The sequence below is a fragment of the Bison bison genome, unplaced genomic scaffold (assembly GCF_000754665.1).
Source record: "Bison bison bison isolate TAMUID 2011002044 unplaced genomic scaffold, Bison_UMD1.0 scf7180017864322, whole genome shotgun sequence".
NCBI lineage: Eukaryota > Metazoa > Chordata > Mammalia > Artiodactyla > Bovidae > Bison > Bison bison.
This window is the reverse complement of record NW_011494894.1, coordinates 7369075-7381119: the sequence shown is the minus strand read 5'-3', so window position 1 is coordinate 7381119 and position 12045 is coordinate 7369075. Positions and strand designations below refer to the sequence as shown.

The 12045-nt window shown below is 52.0% G+C and overlaps 1 protein-coding gene across 2 annotated transcripts in view; it reads right to left on the bottom strand.

Moving 5' to 3' along the window:
• NCF2 (neutrophil cytosolic factor 2) overlaps positions 1-12045 on the bottom strand; it is a 33737-nt gene that overhangs the window by 11302 nt on the left and 10390 nt on the right. For both annotated transcript variants that reach the window (XM_010853098.1, XM_010853099.1), the window contains exons 3-9: positions 10934-11042; positions 5362-5496; positions 4448-4555; positions 4106-4165; positions 2405-2448; positions 432-573; positions 143-211 (exon numbers count right to left, since the gene is read on the bottom strand). In XM_010853098.1, the coding sequence (XP_010851400.1) occupies positions 143-211; positions 432-573; positions 2405-2448; positions 4106-4165; positions 4448-4555; positions 5362-5496; positions 10934-11042 (667 nt within the window). The remainder of the gene's footprint in view (positions 1-142; positions 212-431; positions 574-2404; positions 2449-4105; positions 4166-4447; positions 4556-5361; positions 5497-10933; positions 11043-12045) is intronic.

Here is a 12045-nt window from a genome sequence, read left to right as displayed (position 1 = left end):
CTGAGCGGCTGGTACCAACTCAAGGTGGGCTCAGGACTAATGAGTCCTCAGGGCCTCTTCCTCTCTGCTCCCCTCCATGGTCTGTCGGTGGCAGGGTTCAGGGGTGGGAAGGGAACCGGGTCAGCCCTTGGCATTACGTTACCTGGGGCTGCTGCTGAGGATGGATCCGCAGCTCAACTGGTTCAAGGTAGTTGCAGGGAACAAGCCCCTTCTGCAGTGCAGCATCGTGGAGCCAGAAAGTGGGAAACAAAGATGCACTCGTCAGTAGCCACAGGGCAGGACACCCGGAGACGGGGGAGGGGTGGGGGGACAGGTGAAAGAGGGGGCAGCTGGCCTGCATGTAAGGCAGCAGACGCTGCTCCTCAAAAAGCTTGCCATGTGCTGCCAGGATCCTGTGCCATTAACCCACCCACCCCCCATCCTCTGAATACCTGCCCGTTGAACATGACTGTAGCCCAGTTATCATTGCCCTTCTTCAAGACAAAGACGATGTTCCCTGGCATGACCTGCAGCTCCTCTGGTGTCTCAGGCACAAACCCAAACAACACTCGGTGGGCTTCCCCTTCCAGAGCCCTGCGGGATGGGGGTGGGGAGAAGAGGAGGGGTAGACACAAGATACGAGATCCCATCCACCATCTAGCCTGGACCACATCTGCTCCCTTGATGCTGTGGGTCAGCAACTATGGACCCGGAGCTGGGAGCCTCACTCCCACCTCTAACTGCCCAGGTGACCGTGAGCAGGGAGTTGCCTGTCTGGTGGCCCGAGAGGACTCTGCATGTGAATGTGCTCCACAACCACACATGCAGTGGGACAAGAGCTAAAAAAAAACCCAACATAACACAACACTCGATGACGCCTTGCAACCCCTGCCCTCCCTTCCCTTCTGAGGAGGAAGGATCCCAGCTGTGCTTGGCCAGTGGCCGAGTCTAGGCGGGGCCCAATCAGATGCCAGGGTGCAAAGGAGCAGGCAGGTGAGAACCCGCCGCGTGAGGAGGAGAGTGGGGGAGGAGGGCAGAAATCCCCTAGAACGGCAGTCCCCAGCCTTTTTGGTACCAGGGGTGGGTTTCACGGAACACAGTTTATCCATGGACCAGGGCAGGGGAGTGGTTTAGAGAGGACTGTGTTTCTTGTGGACTGTGTTTCTATTTTGTGGCAATTTCAGGATATTCCGCCTTGACTTTAGGGGAAGGGGCCCAGTTCCTATGAGAACCTAACGCTGCTGCTCGCCTGACAGGAGGCAGAGTTCAGGTGATAATTTGAGTGATGGGGAGCAGCTGTAAATACAGATGAAGCTTCACTCACTCCCTGCCACTCACCTCCCACAGTGTGGTCCAGTTCCTCAGCAGGCCACAGACTGGAACCAGTCCATGGCCCAGGGGTTGGGGATGCCTGCCCTGGAGCCAGCTGAGGCCGTCCATGGGGGAAGGACAGAGAGTAGGGGAGATGGCCGGGAGGCAGTGGGGGGATGTGAGGCTGCCTTGCTCTGCTTACATAATGTCATTTCCCCTTTGCCGTTTCCTCAAGGCCTGCTCTGCTCTGCTCTGCTCTGGGGCGTCCCATTTGAGCCGCTTCAGAAGGCGTGACTGCGGCCAGCTGGCCTCTCCAGGCTGGTTCCCTTTCCCTCCCACTCTGCTACCTTCCCTTCGGCCCCTCGTTTCGTCTCCAGACCCTGCATTCATCTCTGTGGGGGAGACGGCCTCCCCCAGCACAGGGGAGCTTCGGGGTGAGTTCACAGGCCCTGCCTTTCTCTAGTTGCTTTGCACTCTCTCCACTCCTTGTTAGAACCTTCCCTAGTGGGGAGGGGGAGGCTGGGCTTGCTTCTTCACTTAGAGATAACTCTGAAGAAAGCTGTAGGTTTTGTCATCCTTGGCTTCTCCTCTTACAGAAGAATGGCTTCTTTTTCTCGAGTCCTTCCTCTTCCTTCTTCAGAAAACATGTGCCAACAGGGAGTGAAAAACGCGCCCACACAGGAAAGGACGAGCCGTTCTGGCCTCCCACTCTGCTCTCCCCGCTCCAGGGAGCCTGGCCTCTGAGGGGGATCCTCCTGAGAGGAGGGCACCCTCCACTCCTCCACCCTGAGGTCTGTGTGCAGCCCTCAGAGGGTGGTGTTCCACAGACACTGCGGTCCTTCGGCGACAACCCCTTGCTGTCTCGGTGCACGCTGGCCTGGGGACACAGGGCCACCCCTCGGCTGTAGCCAGGTCACCACCGTCAGCCTCACTGCAGTCAGAGTTCCATTCCCACCATCATTCCGCCCTAGCCTCGAAGGCAGGAGGAGCCTGTTGTGCTAAATTCCTCACAGTTTGGACCCTGACCCCAGCTTCACCTTCTTCACCCGTTTGTTGCCCTCGGTTCAGGCTTGGGAGTTTGGCTATCCTGCATTTTGGTCTAAATCTAACTTACCTGAAGATCTCTGGGGTTTTCGGCCTGGGTGGAGGCTCAGCTGCCTATCGGACATGCAGGAGAAATAAAGGAGGCCAGGACGACAAGGGAAGGAGGGGAGACAGAACAGATGGTTAATGGTAATTTAAGCCTCCTTCCAGACCAGAACATTGAAGACTGCATTTCTGGCTCAATTAGAACACTCGTGAGGGAGAAGGCAATCATGTACCCTGACTAAACACTGGAAAAGAACCCCTCCCACCAGCTCCCTGGGCCCAGATTTCACCAGTACAGCAATTCATCTTGAGCCAGACCTGGTTTCTGGAGTTTTAGCTGTCACAGAGCAACATGGCATCATGAGGGTGCTTCTGCCCTTGAACTCTGTCCCCCTCCTAGGAAGTTTCTCAAAGCACTGCTCTATAATTAGCATCTGCTCTACCACACGACATCTGTGGGTAGTTAAAAAACAACTCAAGGGACTTCCCTGGCATTCCAGTGGCTAAGACTCTGTGCTTCTAAGCAGGGGGCAAGGGTTTGATCCCTGGTCAGGGAACTAAGATCCCACATGCCTTGTGGCCAAAAACTAAATAAATAAAACCTCTATGGCCTGTGGTGATAGTTACACAACTCTGTAAATATACCAAAAATCATTGAGTTGTACAAGTAAAGCAAGTGAATTGTATGGTTTTAAATTATAACTCAATAAAAAATTTTTTAAATAAATAAAAATCAACTCAAGGTCCACAGGTCAGGTAAGAATCTCCTTTTAAAGTATGTTCCCTGTTCTACCCTGAGTCCTATGGAGACCAGTTATCTGGGCTTTTTTCCCTCTGGGAGTTCCCTGGGTGCCCCAAAGCCCAAGGGAGTCCTGCAAGGCTTTCTTCAACTCTCTGATGAAGAGAGAGGTCAAAGAATCTTGCCTCTCTTGCTCTCCTCCTCTGTTCCTCTTAGCCTCCGATGCCCCAGCCTTGGTCGCCTTCTAGGCCAGCAGTCAACTCTCTGACCCTGGGAGGCTGTCAGCACAGCCCTCAGAGTGACCAGGCGTGTGCACACTGGACCGTGGGACCAGCACACTCAGAAACCCCTCCCTGTGCTCGCGTGGACTAACGCCCCTGCCCATACTGGTTCTGTTGCCACAGAGCTGGAACTGTCCTCAGCCGGCACGACCCACTTCCCTTCACAAGGAAGTGCCACCTTCACATTCCAGACCCACTGGCATCTAGTCTATCTGGAACCGGTCTCTGAGCCCACCCTGGGGGAAAGATGGTTCACCCTGGGCCTGCCCATGTTCCTGAGGGGATTGCTGCCTGCGGCCGATGGGTGCAGCCAGAAGAGCTCCCCCTGTGTCCTGTGTCTGAGAAGGGACAACGAGCAAAAGCCTTGCATGGCTGTGTTTCAGTTTTCTGAGAGAATGGTCAAGGCTTCGGGAGAGATGAGACACGCTGAGCTCTCTTGGAACTTCAGAGAAGCGAAGGCAGGCATTTGAAGGGGAAATGGAGGGCTGGCTCCCGAGGACTTGAGATGACACCCAAGGATATGATCTTGTTCCCCTTCCAGCTGTGGGATCCCTGACCAAGCATGGCCAGGCATACACCCTCCACAGACTGAAAGCTCAGCTAAAAGAGCCCTGAAAATGAGGCCGCTCAGCACAGGCACTCTGCCCAAGCTGGCTCTTTCCCAGAGAGCCCTGGAGACCCGTGGAGAAGGGCAGGACCACCTCACCTGCGGCTGCAGTGGGGCAAACCCCGAGAAGCTGTCCTGGTCTACCACAGAGGCCACCACCTGAAATTCAGAGAGGGAGGTGTGAGGGCTGTGCTGGCTCTGTGTGCCCATCCTTCTTTGTCCTCCCCAAGATCCCTTCCTCACACCCTGGATCTGTTCTCACAGGGACTTGGTTCCGGAGGTGGACGGTGGCTAAGGATGGGCTTGTCAACCCTTAGGTTAGAAGCTGCCTCCCCAGGACAGAACCAGAGGCAGGCACCCCTTCCTCCAGGGTCCCCTCGCCCTCAGTCCACAGGGCTCATGCAAGAGGGGACTCAGGGGACACCGAGTGGCCTCACTCACCGTGGCCTTGCCTAGGTAATCCTTCTTGACCAGCTGAGCCACTTGCTTCTCGTTCGGCCGAAAGAGCCTGCCCACAGGGATCACCACCGGCTCATACAGCTTCTGTTTCTAAAACACAGAGGACAGAGTCTTTTCCTACCTGTAAAATGGGGGTGACGACCCTGGTCCCTCACTGAACAGATGCCCGGATCCATTGAGAGAACCTCGCAAGAGCGCTTTTTCTCCACATGCAGGGCTGGACATCTTAGTGTGTCGGGGAGGGCCATTTGGTTTCACTGTCACCTTATACCGAGATGTCTGTGGGTGCTGTTTGCCCAGCACCCTCTTTTCCTAGAGGGGCTGCCCCCCCCCACTCTGTGAGGCTCACGGAGGGCTGTCACTCCTGACATGGGTGGCCCAGGACCCGAGCGAGGCCCATGACCATGCTCTCTTGGGGCTGCTGTCCGCAGCCATGGACAGATATGTACAGACTGACTTATGCCCCCTTGTTCCTGGTGTTTAAAAATATAATTTAGAACAAGCTTCATCCCTACATGTGCTCAAACTCAACTTCCCACCATTTGTTCCTATAATCAATGCATTTGTTCTCGAGCACTGTCATGTGTCTGGCCCAGAGCCAGGCTGCGAGAACCCAGCGGGTAAGCAAGCGGGCACAGCCTCTGCCGTTGGGTGCTGCCCCCGGTCCCCCACCAGAGCCCCCTTGGAGGGGCATGAGGATGGCTCTGCTGTCTCTTCCTCTAGGCCTCAGCTTCTTAGACTTCCACGTTCAAGATCCCACAGGGAAACAGACCCCAAGATCAGCGTTACCTGGAGCTCAGAGGAAGTAAAAGCGCCACATTTTTGCTTCCCAGTCGACATGTGCACAGAAACAAATCCGAACCCAAGCAGACCTGCTGCTTCGCCAGCGCACTCACCCAAACGCTTTCCATGGCTCTGTCGATTTTAGAGTGTCTCGGCTCAGACTTCATGCTCACAGCCAGCGCTAAATGTTCTTCAGCCTTTTTCCATTCCTCCCTCTTGGCGTACATGAAAGCAATGTTATATAACACCTAGAAAAGCACAGGCCACAACATAAAGCTTGAGGCTGCTCCGAATCTAGGGACCAGGCAGGGAAGAGCTCGCACTTTTTGCTCCTGGAATGTTGCCTGGTGGCCTTTCTCCCTTCCCCAGCTCTCCTGGAGATATCTACAATACAGTGCAATCAATATGGCTCCTGACTTATATCTAACACAAGGATGGTGTGAAGAAAACACCATGTAATGCAAAACTCCAACATCGTGTGCGTTCCTTCAACAACCAAGGAGGTCAGGAGTGGGCTAGAGCTGTTGTGTGGTTTTGGTATGGACAGCAGTGACGTGTTCAAGGCCCCTTGAAGAGCTGGGGGTAAAATACATGCTGTGGCCTCCCAGACCGGCTCCTGCCACTGGTCCTGGGCTCAAAGACTGGACGATGTGGGATGGAGAGACAGAGGGTTCTACATCCACAGAACCCATTCTAGAACCTAGGAGTAACAAGATGTAATGTAGTCATATGGGCAGGAGGAAGCTCTATGGGCAAGAGTTCGCTGGAGCTGGAAAGAGACCCAATACAGACCCAGGGCAACGCTTCACCTGGAGTGGAAGGAAATCAAGATGGCAACTAATAAGCAGGGTTTACTTTACCTTTTTTAAGATTTTTTTTTCACGTGGACTGTTTTTAAAACCTCTATTGAATTTGTTACAACATTGCTTCTGTTTTAGATTTTTGGGTTTTTTTGGCCCCGAGACATGTGAACTCTTAGCTCCCCGACCAGGGCTCAAACCCACGCCCCCTGCATTGGAAGGCAAAGTCTCAACCACTGGACCACCAGGGAAATCCCTAACTTACTTCTATTTAATGACAGTGTAGCCAGTTCTTAGGGCTCCTCACATCATGTATGGAGGATGACTAAGTGACCAGGAGCTGCTGCAGGCTTCTCACGGGTCGGAGTGATAGGAGTCACAGCCTGATGCCCTGGGGTGGGGTGTGGGCGGTTCTCCAGGGCTTCAGAGAGGAGATACAGCTGGTCACCTGGGGCCTCGTTGGAGAAGGGGATTGTTGGCCTTCTAAGCAGTAACGCATGGAGGCAGTGCAGTGGAGGGATCCCAGGGCTATTTTCTGCTATGTGGCCTCATCATTATAAAATGATGATAATAACGTTTCCTGCCTCCAGATTTTTGTAAGGAATGAAGAATTCATGTAAAGCACTGTGTTTAATTGGCACGTGGTGGGTGCTTTAGAGCTCTTCACTACTATCATCACTGTTATCTGCGGAACTATCTTGGGACTTACTGGGAGGTTGAGCACAGAGGTCTTGCCTGCCTTCTCGGGGAGGGTGACAATGCCCATGTGATTTGGGGGAAGACCACAGAGCTGAGTTTGCTGACTGATACCATCTGGGGATTCTTTGTAGTCACAAAGCTAAATCTATGAAGAACTCGGGGAAATCAGCACTGGAAATCAGTGCTGTCTGTCGTCTTTATCATGATCATTGATATGATTTACTGACCATCACTATGGGCCAAGCACTTTATCTGCATTATCTCTAAGCCACACAACCAGCATACAAGGTAGGGGCCTCACTTCTGTGCTTCCAGAATCCTTCCCTAGCACTCTTCTCCTCCTAACCCAATCACCTCACATTATGCGTGACCATGGGTGTTTGGCTGCTGACACCTTGTGGCCCCTTGGGCCTCTAATGCCTGACCCTAGCTGGCATTATGTGATGCTCAGTCGTGTCCAGATCTTTGTGGCCTCGTGGACTATAGCCCGCCAGGTGCCTCTGCCCATGGGATTCTCCAGACAAGAATACTGGAGTGGGCTGCTGTTTCCTCCTCCAGGGGATCTTCCCAACCCGGGGATGGAACCTGCATTTCCTCCGTTGACAGGTGGATTGTTTACCACGGAGCCACCTGGGAAGCCCTAGCAGACATTATAAACATATGCAAAAATGAATGAAAGTGTTAGCTAATGTGTCTAGGGTAACTACTCAGCCTTTCTTTACAGATGAGAAGGAGCCCGGGGCTCAGAAATGACACTGAATTCACCAAGGTGTTTAAGACTAGGAAGTGTTGGGCTGGGATCTGATCCCTCTCTCTCTGATCCCAAAGTCCTTGCTTTAGTGCAACCAGCTTCCGAGTCAGCACCAGTGATTCTCACCTCTTGGTACTCACCCACCTGTGTGGTCCCTTCCGCATCCAAGGGAGCTGAATGTGTATCAAATAGAATATTATGCAAATGAGAGGTTTCCATAACGTGACATTTGAGGTTGGGTTAGAAAAGACATCAACACTCTGTATCAGTTCCTCTTGGATCATTATTTCCTCTGGGGAAAGCCAGCTACCATATCATGACAGGACTCAGGCAGCCTTAGGGAGAGGTTCAAGTGGCAAAAAACTGAGGCCTCCTACCAAGAAGTAACCCTAACTCTCCAGGTACCTAAGTCACCTTGGAAGTAGATCCTTTGGCCCCGGTCAGGCTTTCAGATGATGGCACCCCTACCAACATCTCTACTGCAACCTCCTGAGGGCCTCTGGTTCCTGATGCCCGAAACCATGAGAGAATTGTTTTAAGTGAAAGTCACTCAGTTGCATCTGACTCTTTGCGACCCGTGGACAATAGTCCATGGAACTCTCCAGGGCAGAATACTGGAGTGGATAGCCATCCCCTTCTCCAGAGGATATTTCCAACCCAGGGACAGAACCCAGGTCTCCAGCATTGCAGGTAGATTCTTTACCAGCTGAGCCACCAGGGAAGCCCAGATTGTTTTAAGCCACTCTGTTTTACAGCAATTTGCTATTCAGCAGTGGAAAACTGGAGAAGGAAATAGCAACCCATTCCAGTGTTCTTGCCTGGAGAATCCCTGGCAGACTACAGTCTATGGGGTCGCAGAGAGTTGGACACGACTGAGCGACTATCACACAGTGGAAAACTATTACACTTCTCAATACCAGTCTGCCACCTACACTGTGATTGGCCCCGGGCCTCATCCAGAATAGAAGAGGACTGTTTATTTAGGCAAGTATGGATGTGAGAGTTGGACCATAAAGAAGGCTGAACACCGAAGAATTAATGCTTTCAAACTGTGGTGCTAGAAAACTCTCTTGAGAGTCCCTTGGACAGCAAGGAGATCAAACACTCAATCCTAAAGGAAATCAACCCTGAAGATTGATCGGAACAATTGATGCGGAAGCTGAAGCTTCAATACTTTGACACCTGATGCGAAGAGCTGACTCATTGGAAAAGACCCTGATGCTGGGAAAGATTAAGGGCAGGCAGTGAAGGGGGTGACAGAGGATGAGATGGTTGGATGGCATCATCATCTCAATGGACATGAGTTTGAACAAACTCTGGGACCTAGTGAAGGACAGGGAAGCCTGGCGGGCTGCAGTCCATGGGGTCATAGAGAGTCAGACACGACTGAGCAACTGAACAACATGTATGGTGGCAAGGCTGGTTCTCCCATAGTTAGTTGGCTGGTGCTGAACGAGAGGGACAGGGACCAAGCCCAGAAGTGGAGAACTAGACTCCCTTCCTGGGCTCTTTTTAGCCTCAGGGAGCTGTTGCTGCCCGAAAACATGCTTGACTGGCCTGATCCACCCCCGTGAACATGCATGCAGGAAGAAAGGAGACCTTGAGGCCATTTAAAACTTCCCGCTTGGTTCTCAGACACCTGCTCTTAAGACCTTCTCTAGCAACAGGTTTTTATGACTCCATGACTGGGAAAAGCCTGAGACTCTTTTCTGGTATGATTTCTCAGAATTCTGATGGGAAGGGAGGGGTGGTCTTATAATTAGTGAAGTGACTGAAGTGTCCCAGGTGGCAGATGGGACCCTGAAAAGTCCAGCCTCCCTGGCAGAGGACGGCACAGCCAGGATTTCCTGCCCCCTGGGTCATTTCAACTCCAGCTGCAGGGGGAACATTCCTCCCATGGAGTTCTGCTTTGATGCCACTTTTTTAGGATGCTTTCTCCAGAGCTTGTTGGTCCCTCAACCCTTTAATTAGTGTAAATGATTCTCAATCTGGGGTGATCCACAATGTCTAGAGATATTTTCGATTGTCACCCTGGGAATGGGTTGCTACAGGCATCTAGTGAGTATAAGCCGGGGATGTAGCTCAACATCCTACGAGGCACAGGCCAGTCCCCAGAACAAAGAATGAACTTGTCCAACACATCAAATGGACCACAGTTGAGAGACTGCACACTGGAAGCTGGCCTAACGCCAGCCCACCAAAGAGCCTCATTTCCCTAGACAAGGAGAACTGAAGTTGCTATCCTGTGGCGGGGCTGGATGGAGACACGTGTCCCCAGGGGCGCAGGCAGCTGTGGACTCTATTATTAGCCCTGAGTGACCCTGGGAACACTGGGCTTCTTCTGCCTGAGAAACTCAAGCAAGGGGGCTTTTTTTCACTGATTCTGCTAAGTAAAAATCTATGTTTGCAGGGATATTAGTTTTAAAGTTACTGGTGTATATTAGGGGTTTAGAATGAGAGTGGGGAGGGTTGGCTGGAAAAGTACATGAACCTGTACATGAACGTGAAAGCCAGTCATGTATCTCCATCTTGGTGATATAGAACATGATACCCTTCTGTGAAGACCTTTCCTAACTGTGTGCTCTGAGCTGTTCTTTGACCAGGAGGGTACAGGTTGGTGCTAAATGATCCTCACTCTTTCTCTGGGTATTAACCAAGTACACGAGGCCACACCATTCATCGCAAAGTGTGTGAACTTTGGAACCGAGCCAGGGTAAAGCAGTTTCTGCATGGAGAGTGAACCTGTGATTTTGTTTCTTTGTTTTGTTGTTGTCTTTTGATTTGCTTTGTTTTTTGCTGCAAAGGAAGCTTCACTAGGGCAGAGACCTCTGTGACTTTTGATTTGTTAGTATAATGCTGAGAAAACACCCTGTCAACCTGAATCATGCAAATTATTATGAATATTTCAGGCTTCCCTGGTGGCTTAGATGGTTAACACTCTGCCTGCAATGCGGGAGATCTGGGTTCAATCCCTGGCTTGGGAAGATCCCCTGGAGAAGGGAATGGCAACCTACTCCAGTGTTCTTGCCTGGAGAATCCCATGGACAGAGGAGCCTGGCGAGCTAGTCCATGGGGTTGCAAAGAGTCAGACACGACTGAGCAACTAACACATATACACACGAACGCTTTCACAGACCAACACACTCATGTCCAGCCAAGCCTCCCTTCAGAGAATCCAGCAAACTCATTTCTACATGGTCCTTTGAGCCTCATGTTAACAAAATCCATGCATTCAGGTAACTGAAGACTCCATTAGGAGCCCCAAGCAAATGGTTCTGAGTTTTTTCTTAAGGGTAAATCTGAGTCCCAAGGGAGGGGATGCAAAATGCCTTCTTCGGGCTCCTAGAAGTGTCAACAGATGGCTGTGCATCTGAGCTGTCAGCTTCCCCTCAGCCGCAGCCCACCACTCCCCAGGCTGGGCCCTCCGCTCCTCACCTCACAGGCAAACAGCTTGAACTGTAGCCCCAGGATCTTGTAGTCAATCAGCTGGTTCCCTCGAAGCTGAGTCAAAGCCTCCTTAAGGTCTTTAATGGCGGAATCATATCTGCAGAAAAGAAGCCAGTTCAGGGAAAGGAGGAAAAAAAGAATGAAGTGTGTGTCTGTTTCCTTTCATCCATCTGTTTCACTGGGACAAGAAGTCTTTTCAATCCTTTTTGACCTGCTCTAGTTTTTCGCCAACGCTGACCCCAGGATTCTGTAGAACTTGGTGTGAACAGCGCCCCTGGAGTTGTGCATCCCAGCAACACTGCAGGCCTTCCAGTCTCAGGCCGCCACAGGGATCTCTGTCTTTGCTGACTGCACACAGCCCCCACCTTTCTGACAACCAGCCTGTCACTTTCTGAAAGAGCCTCGATCTCCCCAGAGAGCTCCAAGCAGAGCAGCACCTGTCGCCCCGTGTCTCCATGGAGCTGATTCATCCCCCACCAGGCAGCCAGGCCAGCCTGACGCAGCTCCCAGGGGCCCTTCCTCAAGGCCACTGATGGCACCCTCCTGCCCAGAACCTTCTCCTTCAGCTTTTTTTGAGTTCTTAGCTCTTGGTTTGTGGCTGTCCCCTCCTCCTCTTCCACATACTTTAGGAAAAAAGACAAACCATCACTTAAGCCAGAGAGCCCTTTTTTTTTTTCTTGGTAAAAGTTAAGAATAAAAATGTTTTAGATTTTTGTGTATTTAATTTTTGGCTGTGCTGGGTCTTGGTTGCTGCACACGGGCTGGTTGCAACGAGTCGGAGCTACGGTGTAGCTGCAGTGCGCAGGCTTCTCATTGCGGTGGCTTCTTTTGTTGTGTAACAGCGGCTATAGGCATGCAGGTTTCAGTAGGTGCCGCTCTCAGGCTCTAGAGCACGGGCTCAGTAGCTGTGACACACGGGTTTAGTTGCCCCATGGCACGTGGGATCTTCTCAGACTCAGGATCGAACCAGCATCCCTTGCATGGCAAGGCAGAGTCTTCACCACTGGACCACCAAGGAAGTCCCCAGACGGCATCTCTAACCCTGCTCCTGGCACTGGCCTTCAGCTCCACTGGGTTGGCGTTGTGCTGACTGGCTTGAG